Source organism: Ovis canadensis, chromosome 20 (assembly GCF_042477335.2).
Source record: "Ovis canadensis isolate MfBH-ARS-UI-01 breed Bighorn chromosome 20, ARS-UI_OviCan_v2, whole genome shotgun sequence".
Classification (NCBI taxonomy): Eukaryota; Metazoa; Chordata; class Mammalia; order Artiodactyla; family Bovidae; genus Ovis; species Ovis canadensis.
Window position 1 is genome coordinate 54,143,182 of NC_091264.1, and position 22,284 is coordinate 54,165,465.

Below are 22,284 nucleotides of genomic sequence, written 5' to 3' on the forward strand. Positions count from 1 at the left end.
AAAACCATTACTTCCCCATTATTTTCAGTAATAAAAAAAAGGTTATTATAGTGAAATTTTAGAGCACCATAACACATAATAGGTCTTTGTAAATGTTTAAATCACTGCTAATTTCATTTAAGGACTTCTTGGCCATAAACCAACACATTTTTTATCATACGCCTAAAATGTGTCAGGTTGGCAAATAACAATGACTTCCAGTAACCTTGGTTTCACTTTCCTTCCTATTAGGAGAATATTTTTCATAAACCTGTTTTTCTATAAATCTTCATACCAAATAGAAATTGGTCTGTGATGGCATTTCTGGGCAATCTGTGTGGACATGAACGTTTCCTGACCTGAGAGTCTAAACTGTTGACTTAGAAATTATATAACAGTTCTCACCATATGGTATGTTGCTCAGATTTGCTGAAGCCTGTGTTTTCAGTTTTTGTAATACCCTGCAATTCAGGATAAAAGTTTTTCATCTGATTCTTGTTCTACTAATGTTTCTTTGTACCATGAGGGGCCGGCTGAGTGCCCCCTAGCCATGGGCAATCTCTGTGGGGAGAGTAGCCATGTCTGAGTCTGTTCTCTTGATGGGAAAGTTTATGTGCTCAGAGGTAGAAACGATTTCTGTTTCATATTATTTAACTGTGCATCAAAATTTACATTCTAAAAAGTGACAGTAGCTAAAATAAAACCAATTTTTAAGCAGAGTTCCAAAGTATTCATTTTAGCATATTCAATTCTTTTTTAAAAAATATTCAAGTGTATATAAATCCTCAGCAAGTACATTGCATCATAGAATTAATACTCAATAATTGTTAGCTATTGAGTTTGTCAAAACTGTGGAAGTTTTCCCTGTGATTATGAGAAGCAATAGTACTTGACTATGTGAAAAGTTAGAGATTCACTGGAAGTGGAGCATGCCATCTTAAAAAGATGTTTATGAAACAATCTGACTGTAGAATCCTTCTAGATTTTTCTTTGTCTTTTCCAAATTCTCACCCATTCCTAATTTGACAGTTGTTTTAGTGACTCGACCTTATCAAGTTGTCCCTAAGCATCCAACCTTGTTTTCTTAAAACTAGCAACTCCCTTTTTGCATGTGTTAATTATGTAATTGTGGAGAAGTGCAATTGATATAAGCCAGTCTAGGAGCAAACACAACTGACCCTTTGTAAGAACATAACTCATCTGGTGGGAGTCTAGAGAGATGTCTACCAGCTGGATGATTTAGTATGCAGCGGGCATGCCCCAGTATATTTCACTGGGGAAGAGAGACTGTTCGTTAATTCAGAAAATTGGGTAAGTGAAGGTCAGTTAAGAAAAAATTTTTGGAGTAGGCTAGGCTGATACTGTTAAATTTTTTAAAAGAGTATATGTGTATTCTTTTTTCTCATCTCTACTCCCAGATTTTTTAATCCCACCCAACCCTACCTTCTTCTGCTTTCCTTTCTTTGTCCACATCTATTCCTTGGGGCTTCCCTCGTAGCTCAGAGGTGAAGAATCCACCTGCAGTGCAGGAGATGTGGGTTCGATCCCTGGCTAGGGAAGATCCCCTGGAGGAGAAAATGGCAACCCACTCCAGTATTCCTTCTAATTCCATGGACAGAGAAGCCTGGTGGGCTACAGTCCATGGAGTTGCAAAGAGTCAGACATGCTGAGCAACTGAGCATGCATACACATTCCTTAGGGCTGCGGTCCCCAAGCTTTTTGACCCTAGGGATTGGTTTCATGGAAGACAGTTTCTCCATGGACTGGGCGGGGAGTTCGGGATGATTCAAGCACATTACATTTATTTCTATTTCTATTGTGCTTTATTTCTATTATTGTTACATCAGCTCCACTTCAGATCATCAGGTATTAGATCCTGGAGGTTGGGGAACCCTGCCCTAGAGTTATTTCTTGGCACCCAGAGACATTGCTTCACTTACCTGGGTGCGTTTATGGGGTGGATAATAATAATAACAACAGACAGTAGAATCCTGAGCACTAGGTTCCCAGCACTACGCTCATTCTTTTACCTGCAGCAGATCATTTAATTGTCAAAATGCCCAATCAGTAGAATCTGATATTGGCCCCGTTTTACAGAAGAGGAAACTGAGGTTCAGAGAGGCCCTGCTACTTGTAGGAGAGCTGAATGCAGTGGTAAAGGTGAATCTGGGTCCATGACAAGTACGTGTGAGGACTTTGTGGATTCTGCTGCAATCCTGGGCCCTCCACTCTTTTCTCTCATCCCAGCAGGAGGCTGTGCTTAGGAAATCATACTGTTGAAATGTTCTGGCTTGGCATCTAGCCAGGAATAATACTGTTCGCCTTCTCCCTCCTGTCGGAAGTTCTCTGGAATCCTGACTGCCTGTGTTTGGTTTGGCTTTCTTCTTCCCTCGCCTCAAGTGCTGTCAGTCCCATGGACCCCACAGTCCAGAAGAGATACTGAGTCAGACCTGCCTCTGTGTCAGAGACTGTGGCAAACCGTCAAGCAGGTGGGGATGAAACACAGTGACTTTTTCAGCAGCTGTTAAATGTGAAAGCACCCTCCTGAAAATAACTCCAAAATGCGTTTTCTGCTGAGGCGGGCCCCACAGGTCTTTCCTCCGGGGCCCCGATGCCTGACCCTCCTCCCTCCATGACTCAGCCACTTTATCAGGCGACAGAGAAAGGCGCTGAAGTTCACCGCCAGCTCGTGACGGGCCCCAGCGCTGTCGCTGGGCTGGGCACGTCTGTCCGGGTGAGTCACCCAGGCCGTGCTGTGAGGAGGGCTGCTGCGGACTGCGGGGCTGGCCGCTCCCAGAGGCCACTGTGGAAAACGGCCCGCATTGACCTTTACGCTCCAGGCCTAGGTTCTCGGGGTCCTGGTTCTTACCCAGCCCCTCGAGGGCAACCTTCTGTAGCTGACTAAAACTTAAATCTCATGTCACCGAGTCAAGCCTTGAAAGCCCTAGTCCTGCTATCTAAAGTCTGTAGTTTGGGGTCATTTAATGTCAGCCAGGTTTAAGGCCTCTACCTGTGACCGTTTCTGAGAGTTGTGCTAATTGGGGGAGAGATTTACCGAGATGCAGCCCTCGCCCCTTCGGGTTTGTGTGTGGAGCCTGACGTCTCTCACCCCGTCCAGGTGCTTGGCTTGGGAGCCGTGCCACCTGCCAAGTCCAGACTCGTCACAGTCGCCAGGGCTGTCAGCCTCAGTTAGGAGTGGAAAAACACCCTCCCAAACGCGCAAGCCCAGGAATTCCAGGTCATAAATATATGCATTTTATTTTTTCGCTCTAACTCCAGTGAGAAAAGAGATGGGAGAAAGAAGGAAGACTGGAGGTTCTGTTTAAAGTGATAAAATGGTGTTAAAATTCTGACTGTTCTTCTAGGTCACTACTTTAGAAATATTCTGTGCTTATGTTGTGTCCAACCCTGGATCTCCAAACTGAGTGCTTTGGTCAGCCCTGATCTATGTGAAGCTGGCTTGATTCATGCAGATTGTGAATGAGACAAGATTGTGCCCTCTTTGAGGCTTTCCCGGTGGCTCAGTGGTAAAGAATCTGCCTGCAGTGTGGGAGACTCAGGAGATGCGGGTTCGATCCCTGAGTTGGGAAGATCCCTGGAAAAGGAAATGGCAACCCACTCCAGTATTCTTGCCTGGAGAGCCCCATGGACAGAGAGCTTCCTGGGTTACGGTCCATGGGGTTGCAAGAGTTAGACACGACTGAAATGATAAAACATGCATGCACGTGCCCTTTTTGAGTTTCTGGGGGTGTTTTGGCCACGCTGCCTGGCATGTGAAATCTTAGCTCCCTGACCAGGGATCGAACATGTGTCCCTTGCACTGGAAGTTCATAGTCTTAGCCACTGGACCACTAGGAAGTCCCAAGGTCATGCCCTCTTAGTTCTCGCTTTTCCTAGAGCGTAGTCACTGTGCAGAGTTGGCGTATGTGTGGTATGCACTTTCCCACTCCCCTGGTTTCTCTTCCTCTGTACTTTGGTACCAGGGCCCTGCTATAGAGAGAATTCCCTTGCTTCCTCAGCTCCCAGTGCACATGCCTGGTAGCTCTGAGGCCATTACTGCTGTTCCCAGGAGGGACAGGCTGTGCACAAGTGTGGAGACTCAGGGTGTTAGCAGTGGAGAGGTCTGTACCATGTGTGACTCAGGGCTGGGTGGGTCAGGTCTTCTGTGACTTGGCTTGCAGAAATTCCAATCAGGAGTCCTCTCTACAGTTCTGACATTGTGTTGTGGGTTGCTGCAGGCATGCCTGTGTTTTAAGACTTGTCCACACGGCTATAGGTGTCTAATCATAAGCCCCACAGAGGAAATTGGCATCTTGGTCATGGTTCTGAACAAGTGAGGTCAGGTTTGCCCTGTGGACTCCCCGCACCTGGCACGTGGAGCTGGCATCGGCAGAGTGGCTGTCTCCTGTTGGGCAGGGATCCTGCGGAAAAGCCACAGGCTCTTGGGTTGTACCAAGTTGTGCCTACACGTGGTATGTCTGGGACAGAAAGAAATTCTCATAGATCCTTCTGCTTCCATCGGGACTTCTGGCTTTCCTTTCTGGGCTGACACGCATTCTCCTAGATAAGGGCACTTCATTCCATTTGTGAACTGGAGTCAGGAAACATTAAGGGTGGGAGCAGAGCATCTTTTATGGATTCCCCGATTCCCACCATCCAGCAGAAGCAGCTCCTTTTTTTTTGTTAGTTAACTAAGCTTCTAAAAGTAGTGGACAAGTTGCTTTTTCCTGTACTGAAAAAAAGGGATTCCTGTGTTTAGAAAGGAACAGAGTAAAAACAAACACCTTCAGACTTTTGGATAAACCAGACTCTCCTTACTCGACTGTGTAAGGGGTCTTTGATGGTTAATATTCTCTGTCCATCACAGAGTGAAGTGTAGCCATTGTTCATGTGTCATGGAAAACTGATTATGCTGAGGAGGGCAGAAGAGTGTGTGGCACCTACGTGGAATTTTTAGGCTTTGGGAGACAGTCTTGGCTTTTTTTAAATGTTTGTTTATTGTACCAGTGGTGATTGACAGTCACCAAACCAAAGAATTGATTAAGTAGAACCCCAGGCAGGGATTCATCAAGCTACAAGGCACCAGAATAAAAAAGAAAAAAAAAAAGAGGGGAGCTCTGTAGAGAATATTTCTGTTTAGTTTTATTGATATGATTTATAAAGTTGCTTTTTTCCCTGTACCTTTCTGAGATATCTTAATGTTATTAAAAAATGGTAAATATCTTTCCTCCGCTGGACAACCTGGGTTGGCATATACAGCTCCGAATAATTAATGATACTGTTCCTTCTTCCTCTTCTCATTATGACCCAGAACTCACACACACACTTGTTCACATGCTCCCTTTTTTTCTCACATGTGAGTGCACCATCATAAAACTTTGAAAGTGGGACCCCTAGAGGTGCTAGAGAAATAGCAACAAATGATTCCTAATTTTTGTTTCTAAGAATAAGTGTCTTTTATCTTGAAAATGGGATTGGATTGTCTCACTGATTTGTTGCAAAGATGGAGGAGCTATTTAAGGAAAAATAATTAAATGAGTACCTCTATCTTTATACCAAAATTAGTTTTAGTTGGTTAAAAATTTAAGAGATGATATTAATTATGGATATTAGCTAAAATATATTCTAGACTTACAATGGCCAGACACTCTGGTAAGTGCTTTACTGTACTGCCTTATTAAATCACACCAGCAATTCAGAAAGAGAACAAGTATTATTCCCATTTTATTAATAAAGGAGATCTTGCCCAAGGTTACACAGCTGATAAGTAGCATTCAAGTTTGGAAATAAAACTGGAAAAAACAAAATAAGACTAGAAGAAGAGATGCATGAATAGCTATGTAACTTGGGGTAATGATAATCCAGAAGGATTTTGAAAGTGTGATGTATACCATAAACGAAAATCATAAAGGAAGAGAAGAGATTTGAATGTGAAAGACCAAAAGCTTTTGTATGACAAAGAACAACCTAAGACTGAAAGGTAAATGACAGACTGGGAGAAATATGTACAACATGTGACAGACCAAAGGTTAATATCCTTAATAAATGATGGGCATTTTTGAATGAATACTTAAGCAATTACTAAACCAATTGATTTATACAAGTAAACATAGGACTCAGTCAATTTACTGAGGAGTAAATACAAATGGACAATAAACTAAGGAAAGGAAAATTTTAATTTAACAAAGCAAGGAGCTTGCTTTTTCTGTTAATCACAATCAGGAAGAATGATAATAGCATTGTTGAAGTTGTAGAAAAAAAAGACTCTTGCATTGCTAGAGGAGTTAGTAATTCAATGTTTTTGGAGTTTTGCCTAGTAAAGTTAATAGAAAAGTGTACATAGATAAATACGTAAGGATAAATATTGCAGAAAAAAAGAAAAAGGAAACAACCTGAGTATCTCTAATAGGGAACTGCCTCAGTAAAGCATACTGCAGAAACTAAGCGGGGCTATTAAAAAATATAATGTTGATGTATTTTTGTAGAACAGGGAAAGTGTTCATTATTTCTTGTCTTAAGAGTAAATTTCCCTCGAGACATGAAGCCATAGTGATAAAATGGATTCTAGTCTTGCTAGACTCCAGCCTTGCTTAGATTTGTAAAAATCCATGGACTTTACAATATGGTTCTTTGTATTTACCCTTTTATAAATTGTGCTTTGGGGGTAGCTATTTAAAGACAGAAAGAAGAAAGATTCTTTTCAGAAAGAGTATAACTGTTTTCTACTTTTTTCATATTCCATTTTGTGTTCCCAGTTTTTTTCCTTTCCTAGTTATAACCAAAACTTTATGAAATACAGTAAGTCTGAATTACATTGTCTGTCAAATGTAACTAAGTACTTAACTAAAAGACCTTGACTTCTTGGAAAACTTTTAGTGGACATCAAAAAGACTGAGTTATTTTTTTCAGTCACATAGATTTTGTTTTAATGACTAGGAGGTAATGTGGGTGTCACTAGAATCTGTAATTTTTGTCAAAATTATTCAGTTGGTAGTTACAGATGACGTTGACATGTGTGTGTTCACACCCTTGTTACCTTGTTCAACAAAGACTATTGTGGTCTTTGGGGCTCATTGGAATTTCAGAAACAGCTGTATTTTGACCAAAGTGTAAATCCTACAATTAACTTTTTTAAGTTCAACAAACAGTATTTTGAAAACTTTGCCATCATTTACGAGGAGAGGGGCCCCCAATTAAATACACATTAGACGGACGATGAAGGATATGGGTAGCACTGAAGGCTTTTCAGCTTCCAAATACGATCTGTTTATGCTATGTTTATAATGTATTTAAATAAAAGTTTTCTCTGAAAAAAAAATACACATTAATCTGAGAACAGCAATGTCACCAGGGACAATTCTGTAATTAAGAGTGCATACGTGTGCCAGGTACTCTGCTAAGATGCCACAGCTCTTGTTTTCAAAGCAGCTCATAATTCATTGGTGTAGAAAGATGTGGGGGAAAAGGTACTAGAGTGTAATGGGTTCTGAGAGTTTGTTTTAAAAAAAAAAAATTACCATGGAAACCAGAGATGGGAGTAACTGATTTCCAGTGTCATGCGGCCTGAGTCACTGATGATGGATGGGCCTCGGTCCATCTGGGAGTCATCACCCATATACCAGGTCCTGCCCCTCTCTGGTGGCCATGTCTTGGGCAAATGACTTCCACTTTCTTAGTGGCCCCCTCATCTCGTTATTGATCACAATCCATACCTACCATATCTGGGTATTGCACAGATGCAGTGATATAGATAGAATATGTAAATTGTACTGCAAACAGAGCAGTTGACAAAAAAATTAATTTTTCTTAACATAAATAATAAAGGTATATAGGTTAAATGGGTTTCCCTGGCGGCTCAGTGGTAAAGAATCCACTTGCTAAGCAGGAGACGAATTCAATCCCTTGGTGGGTAAGACCTCTTCCCCCTGGAGAAGGAAATGGCAACCCACTCCAGTATTCTTGCCTGGGAAATCCCATGGACAGAGGAGCCTGGCTGAAAGAGTCAGACAACTTAGCAACTAAATAGCAACAATAATACAGGTTAAATAGGTTAATTCATATCCTGTTTAATATTTGTGATAATTTAGAAATAGGTCAAGCTGAAATTTATTCTTGTATTTTTACCTGGAACATTCTTTTATCATTTGTTATTTTTAGTGCGACTTGAGTTTACATACCCTGAGTTGTTGTTATCAGTTGATTCATCATAAACCTATTTCATATAGCTCTATATATAGCGTTCATTCTTGGGTGGTTTTTTTTTTTTTCCTTTCTGTTAATGATCTGTGGTTTAAAAAGGCCTTTCCTACCACGGTAAGTGAAAGCTCGTGACCTGGCCTTGAAAAAAAACATTGAGAAAATAATCCCTCATAATTCCAGCCTACTCAGCATCAGAGCAGAAACCAGAAAGTATTCCATCTCACTCCCTGATAAAAGAACAGATATAAATCCTTGATGAGTTAATGACTTCAAACTCTGTGAAACCAGAGTAAAAGCTCTTTGACCACAATGCTTCTCCATAGTTAAGTCCTTTTCATCGAGTCAAGTTCTTGCTTTTTTTATTTTTTCAAGTTACTAAATATGAGTCAAAATCATGAATTACGGTCAGGATGTTTGATCCAGCGAAGTCTTAAAGCATCTTGTCCCCACCCTCACCCCATTCCCTTTCTCGGGGCTGGTTAACCAGTGTGGAAGATCAAACGAGATTGCTCCATTCATCTGTTTGTGCCAAGAAAGTGGTGCTTTTTGAAGGCTTTCGATGGCACTTGGGTCCTGGCTAGGAACCACCATCAGGTCGCACAAGCCTGAGCAGAAGCTGTGTTTCATTCCCCTACGCTACAGGGGTGTAGTGTAATTCTGCACTAAAGGGCTCAGGTCCAGATTTAAGCCTGTGTTTTGGCATGGGCCTTGGGAATACATGTGGAATAAGGAAAGTCCTTTGAGCAAATATATGAGAAAAAAATATCAATGGATATGAAAGACTGGCAACAAGGTGGGTGAGATACTTTCTTTTTAAAAAAATTAATTTATTTTAATTGGAGGCTAATTATGTAGTGGTTTTCACCATATATTGACATGAATCAGCCATGGGTATACATGTGTCCCCCCCATCCTGAAACCCCTCCCACCTCCCTCCCCATCCCACCCCTCAGGGTTTTCCCAGTGCACTGGCTTTGAGTGCCCTGTTTCATGCATCAGACTTGGACTGGTGATCTATTTCACATATGGTAATATACATGTTTCAGTGCTATTCTCTCAAATCATCCCACCCTCGCCTTCTCCCACGGAGTCCAAAAGTCTGTTCTTTATATCTGTGTCTCTTTTGCTGTCTCGCAATAAGATCATCATTACCATCTTTCTAAATTCCATATATATGCAGTAATATACTGTATTGGTGTTTTTCTTTCTGACTTACTTCACTCTGTATAATAGGCTCCGGTTTCTAGATATTTTCTTAATGAGCACAAGACTCTTATACTTGACTATAACATAAAGGCAATTTTGGAAATGTGTCTTTAGTGGGTAAGAATTTTGACAGTACTTTATTCTTCTCCATGTATTTGTGTATGTGCGTGTACAATAGTCTTTAGGTAGTCTTCCTAACCCTTATTTTTAGGAAGCCCCTTACAGTTACAATCTTCTAAAAAAAAAAATCCACATATTCCACCAACATGTTTTAAATGCCTCTTTTGTAGAACTCAGAAGTTGAGAACTAAGTTTATATAAATTTGGTATATTTTCTTCTGATCCAATTTTTTCTTTAACTTTAGCACACATAGAGAACACACATACATACTATTGGACATAAATTTTTACATTATATGTACAGTCTGAGCACGACTTTTTAAAAAACAATGTTTTTGAATTCTAGCATTGCTTAAACACATAGATTTGCTTTGCTTGTTTTTTTAAGATGGTGTGTTTAAATATTCCATCAGATAAAATAAATTTTATGTATCTACTACTCCCTTACTAATTGGCATTTAACTTGATTCTAACTTTCAGTATTATAAATAATGCTGTGTGAACATCCTTTTACTGGGGTCTCTTGGGGAGTGGGTCTCTAGGGCAGATGCCCCATAGTGGGCCAAAGAGCCAGGACATATTCCTTTTTCTTGGTACTGTGAGAAATGGCTTAGAATGGCTGCATTCATTCAGTCTCCCATCAACAGTTTATGAAAATACCTATTTCTTCTGTTCAGCTATGTTGGATATTGTTGTGTGGTGTGTGTGTGTGTGTGTGTGTGTGTGTGTGTGTTTTGCCAACCTGATGATTGAAAATATTGTTTCATGTTCACACTTTTAATTTGAGTCCCATTCTGTAGCTGTGATATGTCATAATATAATGAGACTGCTAAAATCAGATGCATGAAAGAAAAGCACACCCCCAAGAGCTTATGTTATATTGCATTATTTCCAAATGTAAAAGGAATTGTCATTTGGATAAAATGATTAAACTGACTAATTCTCTGGACAAACATTTATTAAGCATTTCGTACTAGGCACTAGGATTACAGAGATAAACAGATTGTGGACTGACATCAGTCAGGGGCTCCAGTAAAGGAAAGAGGTACTTCAACCAGTAATTTCTGCACAGAGGAAGGAGAAAATCACTTTCATTCTCTTGATGGTGGGGATTGCATGTTAGAAAGACATCCATTTTAAAAGGCGGTAAATGCCTCATTAAATGTTTAAAAAGATTTTCACACCTTTACTCTTCAGCTGGGCACTACATGACATAAATAGTCCGTGACGGAACACCCCTAGGAGTCGCAGCGAGCTGTAGAAAGACTCACAGATGAGAACTTGTTCCCTAACCCCCATGGGAACACCTGTGGGTTACCTGTGCTCAGCACACCTCCTCTACCAGCGATGAATGGTTTCTCAGCACGAGGCATGTACTTAGCACCACGCTAGGTGCAGCGGGGCACACACATACCAAGATGTGGCCACATGGTTCCTGCTAATCAGAAGCTCAGGATCCAGGTGGGGAGACAAGGCAGTTTATATTGAATGACGCTTTCATGCTGACTCAGGAAAAGGAACTAAACTGAATTCAAATGATGCTTCGATGTGACCCACAGGAAACAGAGAAATGTCTTAGAGGGAAGCGGTAGGTAGAATGATAAATTGTCCCAGGTACTGAGTTACGGTGTAGAAGAATAAATAATAAAATTGCATTCATTATGCTCTCAATCCACAGCCCTGGTATGTAATACACTCAACATCTTTTTTGGATTGAGAGAATGTTGTTAGTGACTGGGGCTCAGTTACTAATACAAATATGTCAAGAAAAATCAGTCTTTTTATTTTTGTTTTTTTAGGTCAAGAAGTGGTTTTCAAGTGCCTTGGGGAAGGAATTCTTGAGAAAGCCTTTCAGGGGTATAATGCTTGCATTTTTGCATATGGACAGACAGGTAAGTAGCTGCTTTTCTTTACAGTCAGTGATATTAAATGTACATTTCTTAAAACATAAAAATAGAAAACACTTTGGAAAGCCGTAGAAAAATGCTTCTGACTTCACAGGTTTAGCTGAATTAAATGATCAAAAGTAATCTTTTTGAAGGTTCAACAGTTGTGGAATGAAGTAATTTAAGTGTTAGTGAGCATGCTAGTTTCAAACTATTAAGTGTCATTTTCCTAAATTATAGTTTTAACCTGTATTTGAGCTAGGAAAATAATTACCAGTTTCTTAGTACAAATGTTATAGTGAAAAACTGTAGAAAAACTCTTAGTATCTGTCATCCTATACAGAGGACTTTACAGGATATAGAAGTGATGATAGGTTATTAAACAAAACTATACTAGTGGTTCAGCAATTAACACTGTGAGCCACCCATTATTTCAACCATAAAGTTGGAATAAATTAATTAAATGATAATACAGCATATTGTCACATCATGGGACATCAAGGAGAATATGTAGCAAAGCACTTTCAAAAGTGTGAAATATTTTGTGGGTCAAATATGTTAATGTTACTTGATGTATAGTTGATATTTACACACTTTTTAAACTTTTCTGTCGTATGTTGGAGTATAGTTGATTAACAGTGTTAGTTTCAGGTGTCCAGCCAAATGCTTGTTATACATATTTAGGCTATTGCATAATCTCGAACAGAGTTCCCTGTACTATACAGTAGTTCCTTTTTACTATATATACTTTTAAAGATTACATATTTGTAGTGCTTACATTAGTACGCATCCATCTATAAAGGAGATACTCTCCGGGTCTCACAGTAAAAGTCAGACTGGTGGTCAGGAATGTAATAGAAGGAATAGTAACTCTGGTGTCCGAAGGCCTGGCTCTGGGGGCCAGATTGTCTGTCTCCTTCTCCTGTGTGACCTTGGCCAATGTGCAGGACACACTTGTACATTTGAAGCGTTACACGTTGCCTCCTCTACCATCCTCCTCTCTTTCTGCTCACCTTTCTCCAGGCTCAGGAAAATCCTTCTCCATGATGGGCAATGCTGAGCAGCGAGGGCTCATCCCAAGGCTCTGCTGTGCTTTATTTCAAAGGATCTCTCTGGAGCAGAATGAGTCACAGACCTTTAAAGTGGAAGTATCCTATATGGAAATCTATAATGAGAAAGTCCGGGATCTTTTAGACCCCAAAGGGTAAGTTAGTGGTTGACACAAACCTTGTAACAGGGGTAGTAGTTTTAAATGATCCTGAAGTTAAAGTTGCAAGTGAGTTTATGTGTTTGAAGCCCTCGGTCACCACTCCCGTTTTAGATCGTTTTACTGAGAGATATCAGCTTCTTAAAGCCTGTCGGTATACCCAGGATTCATAGTTTATCCTACACTCATGTATAAAGTTGCTTACCTATGCCATTTAGACGACTGTTTTTACTGTTTTGGTATTTCTGCCACTATGGTTTATTCATATTTATTTGTTGAGTTAAGAATGACACAGTGGTATTTCCATCTGCTCTAAACTGGAGGTAAAGCAGTCTAAGGTTTTGAGTGACCCGGGCTAGACAAGCCATTCTCTTCTGGGAATGTACATTGGAATCACTCGGAGGCTTTTTAATGTGACACTGGCCTGAGCCTGTCCCTTAGGGCTGATGATTCAGTAGACCCAGGAGGAAACCCAGGCATCTGTATTTTTTAAAAGCTAGGTGATAAAAACCAGATGAGTTTGATTCATAGAGGAAGGAAAGGGCCATTTATTGTTTAATTAAAATTTTTATTGATTTAAGAATAATATATATAAAAATTGAGAAAGTAGGTAAAGTGTAAGAAGAAATAAAAATGGCCTAAAATCCCATCACTCAAAAATAACTGCTATTAACACTTTATGCATTTTGGTGTCTCACATCTATGGAGTGGATATGTAGTGTGTGTGTTGAGGTTCTTCTCTGAATACAATTCAGTAGCCTGAATTTTTTATATAATATGATGAATACTTTCTCATGTTATTAAAAATATTTTTTAAATGCTTTCAGCAGCTGTATAATCAAGGATATAATCAGAGATATAAGATAAAAATTAGGGATGGCAAGGAAGTGACCCAGTCATCAGAAATGTTTTTACTTTTAGCTAATAACTGTGTAATGCATATGAAAGAACACTTATAATACATGTAAGATGTAAAGAATAATAAAAGTCAATGACTGTTCTGCTTACCATTTGGCTTAATAAATGGAATGTTTTTATATTGCTCATTATCTTCCTTCTCTTTAAGAGTCTATGCATAATTTTGCACAGTTTTTACCTGTGCATGGCTTCATTAATACATGTGTCCTTTGATGACTTGCTACTTTCCCCCTCAATGATTTGTTTGTTCTGATGTATGAAGAAGTAATTCATTAATTTTTACTGCTCTTTGGTATTCCATTGTAAGAGACACCATAATTTGTTTATTCTATCTCCTCTCGTTCCTGTGGTTTCCATTTTTTACCATGACTGTCCTTCTCTGAGCATTCCTGTACATTCCTCCTGGTGTGCAAATGCAGGAGTTCCTAGGGAATGCATCTAGGAGTGGAATTATGGGTCGCAAGCTATGGAACCTTCAGCTTTGGTATTGCAAAACTGTTCCCCATAATCGTTGTACCAATTTATACTCCCCCCAGTGGTGTACAAGAATCCCAAATGTTAGACACCATCAGAAGGACTTAATATTGTGCTTGATTTACTTTTTCTTGCCCACGAATAGCAATAATCTCTGATTATGCGAACAGAGTGAGCCAGGTTCTGGAGGCATGCGCAGCTGGGCAGCTCTCTTGAAATTGTACACTTGGTGTGCCCTTGTTTTGAATACAGCAGAATTGCTCATTGTCATTGCATTCTCCAAGCTTAAAATAAAGTTAGTAAAACCTACTTTATGGAGTTGTGAGATTAAGATTCAGATTAAGATTGAGAAGTTTTTAGGGAGCAAGGTCTAGATTTAGGGATGTGCTCATTGTTACTTTCTTCTTTCCACACTTGAGTGATGCTAGGCATTGACTCTTGATTTGAAAAAGTGATCAGTATCTGTTGCCATGAAATATGTGACATAATGCATTACGGCCATAATATATATTATATAGTTTTACCTTTCATCTCAGTTGTCTGTTGATAAGCTCTTCAAGTGGGTCCCAAACCAGGTTTGCCATTTAGAAATTCAAGAGTCCTAAAATCTTGACCAGCAGAGCCAGTTCTCAACATAGGATAAATATCAGTAACTACAAACAGCTGCTCTCCTGTAACATCATTCTTTGTATAAAATGGTCAGCACAGCATAAATCAATGCTCCTAATATGAAAAGGTAACTTAAAAGTAAAACATTTTAATATTGTTCAATTCTTGCTTAAAACTGTAAGACATTACTTATTGAGAATATGCTTACTTATAAAATAGCCCAAAGGTTAAATTCAGTTCTGTTTGTTCTTTGCTTCGCTCCCTTCTCCCCACTCCATGTGAAATTAAAGTTCATCTACTAAAACAAGTTAGCCTAACCTAGTATTCTGTGTGCTGGTTGTTTAGTTTGGGAGTAGAGATAGAATTTTTAAAATAGTATGTTACTTTAAATAGAAATCAGAGTATAAAAGACATTCCTCATAAGGCATGCTGTTTTGCTAATCCAAGTAAAGTAGCTTTTAGAATAGTTTTTGATTGTTAAAAGAAAAATCCTTTTGAAATTACAATCTAAACTTCTGAGTACTTTTGCAAGTACTTTTTTTTAGAGAGAAAAGCTCCAGGTTGGGTATGATTCATTCATTCCTTTTTCCTTTCTCTTGAAGGAGTAGACAGTCTCTTAAAGTTCGAGAGCATAAAGTTTTGGGACCATATGTAGATGGTTTATCCCAACTGGCTGTCACTAGTTTTGAGGTAAGTGTCATTAAAAAAAAAAAAGACATTAAAAGCTGACAGTAAATTGAAGTGTATAGATCATGTTGAATATATTTTTATGTGAATGTTTTATAGCATATTGTTACAATTCATGGTCTCAGAAACCCAGTATCAACCACCCCAAATAGAAAATAAAGGCTTTTAATCACAGTCTTCAAGCCGCTTGATTTTGAAGGGTTTGCAGTGTTGCTGGGGGTCCAGCATCCTGAGGTTGCTGAATATTTTCATGAATAACACTCTAGTGAAACTCTTCTCCCTGAGGTTGCCAGTGATGTCTTTCTGGACAGATGTAAACACTATTTGGTAGTTATTTCAACCCTGTCTCTTTGACAGCGTCTCCGATCTTAGTTTGCATTGCTTTTCACTCTTCTGATTCTTCTGTTTTTCTGAATTGATCTCCCTCTGTTGACCGATCTGTTTCTTTTTCCTACTCCTTGACTTCTGTGCTTTCTCACATCCTGGCTTGATATTTTGTCTGTATTTTTATTGTCATTGCTTTGGGAATCCCATAAAAGAAACCGCTATCTGTTACCAAAGAATGCCGATCAATAAATGAGTAAACACATCCATCTACTTAGAAGTGCCATCTCTGTGTTATTTGTCCCTGCATCACTTTAGACTCAGTAGAACTAAAATTGATCTGCAAGGTAACTCTCTTCAGCCATTTAAATGTAGATAGTTTTAGTACTGCTTAAATCAGAAATAAAGGGCAGTTATCACTCTGTCATCAGTGAGATCCGGAAAACAACAAAGACCCCTCTGGCAGGAAAGTGCAAAGTCAGCACTTTTGCTTGGATGCCTGGCTCAGGGTCACTGAGACCAGTGACCGTCTCCTCCTGTCACTTATTAGCAAGAGCTGGGACATCCATGATTTGTATCCAGTTCTGCTTCTTATTGGGCTCTCCAAGTGGCTCAGTGGTAAAGGATCCGCCTGCCAAGCAGAAGATGTGGGTTTGATCCCTGGGTCAGGAAGATCCCCTGGAGGAGGAAATGGCAACCCACTCCAGTATTCTTACCTGGGAAATCCTATGGACTGAGGAGCCTGTTGGGCTACAGTCCATAGGGTCACAAAAGAGTCGGACATGACTTAGCGGCTAAAAAGCAAACAACTGCCTCTTATTAGATGTGGGAAGAGTTATTTGACCTCCATGAACTTCAGTGTCCTGTGTGTATAATCAGGTAAATACTTCTTTTATAACATTCATCAAACATTGTTTAAGAGTCCTAGGTTCTGGGTGTTCTAAAGCAAGTTGCATAGAGTTGAATAAGGAAAATTTATTTTTCAGCCACAGTGTTGGAAATTCACTGAGTGAAAGTGTTAGTCATTCAGTCATGTCCAACTGTTTGGAGCCCCATGGACTGTGGACCAGCAGGCTCCGCTGTTCATGAGATTCTCCAGGCAAGAATACTGGAGTGGGTTGCCATTCCCTTCTCTAAGATCTTCCCAACCCAGGGATTGAACCCAAGACTCCTGCATTGCAGGCAGATTCTTTACCATCTGAACCACCAGGGAAGCCCCTTGTTGGAGAAGGGAGGCTACTAATCATACAGAAGAGAGCTGTGCAAGAGAGAATAAAATAAGGTCATCATTGCTATTGAGTATCTGAGCACAGTAAATGTTAGCTCTTTTCTCCTTAGGAACTTGCAGAGGGAAAAACAGGTACTTAACAGAGAAAGAAGACAGTTGCAGTTTGGAAGGAATGGGTGAAACATTTCATCTGCTAGAAAGCGCGGAGGGAGTGGGAGTTTGAGCCGGGCTCTGTGGAAGAGAGGTGGGAGTGTTCCGTGCAAGGGTGGTGATGGAATGCATCATAATGAATACCTCCGCGGGTGGGCAGGACGCAGTTCTGAGAGGTTTTTCACTCATAGTGATTTTCTTGTGCCTGCCTCTAGGACATTGAGTCATTGATGTCTGAGGGAAACAAGTCTCGGACGGTAGCTGCAACCAACATGAATGAAGAAAGTAGCCGCTCCCACGCTGTGTTCAACATCGTCATCACGCAGACGCTGTACGACCTGCAGTCTGGGGTGAGCGATCGGGTAGAACTTTGGGAGACGGTAAAGGGGCTCACCATGGCTGGATTCCGTTCCCAAGAACGTTAAGCCAGCTCTTCTGCTTCCTGGATCAGCTACTCTGCTTACATCATGTCATTTGTTAGGTCTTACTTTATATATGTAGGGGTTCCCTGGTGGGTCTATGGTAAGGCACCCACCTGCTAGTGCAGGAGACGTGGGTTCGATCCCTGGGTCAAAGAGGTGTCCTGGAGAAAGAAATGGCGACCCACTCGAGTATTCTTGCCTGGGAAATCCCATGAACAGAGGAGCCTGGTAGGCTGTAGTCCATGGGGTTGCAAAAGAGTCAGACTCGACTTAGCGACTAAACAAAGCAACAACTTTATGTATAATGTTAAAAAACTGGAATCCTTGTATAAACTCTCTAAAGACCATGATGCTTCCACCATACCACTTTTAATATGTATCCTTCCATAGTGAAATTCTCCTAGAAACAGCTGGGTTTACCTCATAGTCATTAAAGAATATGAAAGAGGAAACCACGACATTCAGCCTAAAGATAGCCTTTTAAAAAAAAAAAAGTAAAAAAAAAAAAAAAAAAAGTGAGGTATTTGACCTGAATGTGTAGGAATCCTCATGTCCTGGAATGTTCTCATAGATGCATAAAAGCTCCATCTTTCTGAATATATTCTGGAAAGGCCAGTGCCCTTACTACCCAGCTACAGAACAGAATCCCAGGCTGCCACACCAACTTTAATTTTTACCCTAAAACTGCTAGTCCAAAGAACTCTTCTTACCATTTAAAATCTTCTCAAGTTTGCCTCCTTAAAGCAGGATGGCTTCAGTGGTGGAGCTGACGTCTACATAGGTGTCTGTGTGGTTTCTGCACTCAACATGTGTCTGTTGTTTCTCTCTCGTCTCCCACAACTAGAACTCAGGGGAGAAGGTGAGCAAGGTGAGCTTGGTGGACCTGGCGGGCAGCGAGAGAGTGTCTAAAACCGGAGCTGCGGGAGAGCGCCTGAAAGAAGGCAGCAACATTAACAAGTAAGGGGCCTGTGCGATCCCCACGCTAAACGTCCCACCGGCTTCCTGTGTGTCTGAGGCAACTGGTCCCCTTATCAGGGGTCAGATGGCTCTGATCACAGGTGATTCAGAGTCTGTGTAGCTTTAGTGAACTGGGTTGAAGAAAAACATCAGCCTGCCTCTGTTGAGATGCATGAGGTTTATTTAAGTGAAACAGCACGAGGCAGCCAGGGTCCAACGCTGTCCATACAAACGCCCAGAATATCATTGTATAATGTAATTAATCTTAGGTCAATGCAAGTTGCAGTTTTATAAATCAAATCATATCTTAGATCTAACTCTAGGAGCTTATTCTAAAGAGAAAATACTTCAAATCCCTTCATAAGGCTAATACTTGTCTTCCCTGGTGGCTCAGTGGTAAAAGAATCCACCTGCCAATGCAGGAGATGCAGGTTCAATCCCTGGATCCGGAAGATCCCCTGGAGAAGGAAATGGCAACCCACTCCAGTATTCTTGCCTGGGAAATCCCATGGACAGAGGAGCCTGGCGGGCTACAGTCTGTGGGATCCCAAAAGAGTCGGACATGACTTAGCAACTAAACAACAAAAACAATAACTTCCCCCCAAAAGTAACAGTTATATAATAACTGCCATCCTGAAATCTCATTCTTTGCCTTGAGTGCCTGTAGTGTGCCCAGGGATGTGGTGAAGGCTGAAGGAGAGCTGAGGGGTACAAGGTGTGTAGGAGCTGGCCCAGTGGACAGGAAGTGAAGGCTTTCCACGTGGAAGATACAGCAAAGGCGCAGATGAAGAATTTGCCCTTTTATTTTTTTAATTGTGTATTTTGTTTGCATTGGTCTTAGTTGTAGCATGTAGAATCTTAGTTCTCCCGACCAGGGATCGAACCCACGTCCCCTGCATTGGAAGGTGGACTCTTAGCCATTGGGAAGTCCTGAAGGACTGGTTCTTTGGGATGTGCTATCCAAGGATGCCCCTGATAAACCGGGCATCTGTCTGTCTTCCCCAGCATGAGAGGGAGCAGAGTTGGCCCTTTTAGGTGTGTATGCTTGAGCAGGACTGCCTGGGTTCATTCCTGCCTCTCCTCCACTTACTAGACGCATATGTATCCTGGGCGAGTGAATGCACCTCTGTGTGCTTCATTTTTCTCATCTGTATAATGAGGACAATAACAGTATCTGCTTCATTGAGTTGTTGGGGATTAAGTGCCCGGAATGTGCTTAGAACAATGCCTGACACATAGTATGCACTGAAGAAATATTAATGGCTCTAGCTATTATTTTTATAGGTTGTGTAAACAGCGTAATCATTATTTCAGGTTCAGCAGAAAGAAACATGGTTTGTACTTGCATGTTTCTTTTGGAACATAATAAGTTGGGGTTTATATGTATACCGTATAGCTGATTCACTTTGCCGTATAGCAGATACTGGCACAACGTTGTAAAGCAGCTATACTCCAAGAAAAAATTAATGAAAAAGAAGTAACTTGAGGTTTTGTTTAGGACAGAAGGGGACAAGAGGTAATAGATTCAGGAACATCTTTGTGCAGCTTTCATTGCAAAATGGCACTAGCACTTTGTAATCTCACAAAAGTTTGCAAAAGTAGCCGTGAAATATCAGCCCCTCTATCAAATGGACGTAGCTGTGCTCACTGCACAGGCTGCTGCTTGAGAGGGTCAACTCCCAGTCATTCTGTCTCTTGCTCTGATAACAAAGGATTTTGCTCTGCTTCATGACAAAGCATTGTAGGAGCCCAGACTGGCATACAGCTCTGCATTCTAAAATAGGTGGAAGACAGGGAACTCTGCTCAGTGTTACGTGCCAGCCTGGATGGGAGGGGAGCTTAGGGAAGAATGGATACGTGTATAGGTATGGCTGAGTCCCTTTGCTCTCCTCCTGAAACTATCACAACATTGTTCATTGGCTATACTCCAATATAAAATAAAAGTTTTAAAAATACAGAAAAAAATAAATGAGTGCAAGCACCAGGACGGAGAAACAGAAATGGGGGTGTGAGGAAGCAGGCACCAAAGAAAAGCCTGTCACCCCTCCTGGAGGTTTGTTTACTGGTGCTCAGCCACGCCAGCTGTTTGCCTGTGGCTGCGCTTGTGGGAACACACTGGGAGTTCTCTGAATTCGTGGAAACTTAGAGTATGGCTGGCCTTGATGTGTAAGGACCACCAACTCCCGTTGACCTCTTACTGTATCCTAGGCACAGTACTGTGTACTCTGTATGTAATAATTCATCTGAGCCTCACGTCACCATTTTACAGACGAGGAAACCAAGGCAGAGAGCTGTTAAATAATACGTCCAAGGTCATAGTACTCTAAGCGTGGATCTTAGACTTGGTTGTAGGTAGTTTGGCTCCAGAGCCAAGGCTCATACACTGAGCTGCCCAAGTGTTGTATTGGCTTGGAAGAGTCCTGACTGATACATTCGTCCCAGAGGAAATATTAATAGTGCCCCTCCCCAATTTGGACACTAAATTATATAGTGTCGCAAACTGGACTACATCAAAGCCACATATAACATGATTTAGATATTCTAGCTACTGGCTCTTTTCCATTATGACTTAATGAATTGAATGGATTTCTCTTAGCATCTTGCTGTTTTTCCTTATATGCTGGCTCTTTCACAAATGGATATATGTATTCCTTACTGATAATCTGTGAAGTACCTACATTTTTGGAGTTCTTCTTAGTTTGGGGACACTTTCATATGCATTATTTCAAGTGAGGTTCATTATATGTATTTATTGTCTCTGTTTAAAGATGAGAAAATAGATGGTTGGACATACACATTTATATAATATAAATAAAAGCTGAGCAGGCCTCTGCTATGTATCTGGCACATTAGATGTGGGGATGCAAGAGGAACTTTGTTCCTGACAGAATATTGCCTCCCTGCCCCCCTAAATACATCCAAGTCCTAATTCCCAAAACATGTGCATACGTTACCTGCAAAGGGGTTTTGCAGGTGTGATTAAGTTAAAGATGTTGCAATGAGAAGAATATTTGGATCAGTTCAGCACAGTTCAGTCACTCACTGAACTGTGTCTGTTCAGTCACTCACTGTGTCTGACTCTTTGTGACACCATGCACTGCAGCACACCAGACTTCCCTGACCATCACCGACTCCCAGAGCTTGCTCAAACTCATGTCCATCGAGTCGGTGATGCCATCCAACCAACTCATCCTCTGTCATTCCCTTCTCCTCCTGCCTTCAGTCTTTCCCAGCATCAGGGTCTTTTCCAATGAGTCAGTTCTTTGCATCAGGTGACCAGAGTACTGGAGCTTCAGCTTCAGCATCAGTCCTTCCAATAAATATTCAGGAGTGATTTCCTTTAGGATGGACTGGTTTGATCTCCTTGCAGTCCAAGGGACTCTCAAGAGTCTTCTCCAACACCACAGTTCAAAAGCAACAATTTTTCAGTGCTCAGCTTTCTTTATGGTCCAGCTCTCACATCCATACATGAATACTGAAAAAACCATAGCTTTGACTAGATGGACCTTTCTTGGCAAAATAATGTCTCTGCTTTTTAATATGTCTCAGCATATTAAAAAGGTCTAGGTTGGTCATACCTTTTCTTCCAAGGAGCAAGTGTCTTTTAATTTCATGGCTGCAGTCACCATCTGCAGTGATTTTGGAGCCCAAGAAAATAAAGTCTGTCACTGTTGCCATTGTTTGCCCATCTATTTGCCATGAAGTGATGGGACCAGATGCCATGATCTTCGTTTTCTGAATGTTGAGTTTTAAGCTAGCCTTTTCACTCTTGTCTTTCATTTTCATCAAGAAGCTCTTTAATTCTTCTTCACTTTCTGCCATAAGGGTGATATCATCTGCATATCTGAGGTTATTGATATTTCTCCTGCCAGTCTTGATTCAAGCTTGTTCTTCATCCAGCCCAGCACTTCACATGAT

At 40.8% G+C, this 22,284-nt stretch overlaps 1 protein-coding gene across 9 annotated transcripts in view; it reads left to right on the forward strand.

Annotated features, from left to right (window-relative positions):
- The window catches only part of KIF13A (kinesin family member 13A), a 197,211-nt gene that overhangs the window by 102,522 nt on the left and 72,405 nt on the right, over positions 1-22,284 (forward strand). For all 9 annotated transcript variants that reach the window (XM_069563305.1, XM_069563307.1, XM_069563308.1 and 6 more), the window contains exons 5-9: positions 11,304-11,396; positions 12,414-12,594; positions 15,201-15,288; positions 17,203-17,337; positions 18,254-18,366. In XM_069563305.1, coding sequence (XP_069419406.1) covers positions 11,304-11,396; positions 12,414-12,594; positions 15,201-15,288; positions 17,203-17,337; positions 18,254-18,366 — 610 coding nt within the window. The remainder of the gene's footprint in view (positions 1-11,303; positions 11,397-12,413; positions 12,595-15,200; positions 15,289-17,202; positions 17,338-18,253; positions 18,367-22,284) is intronic.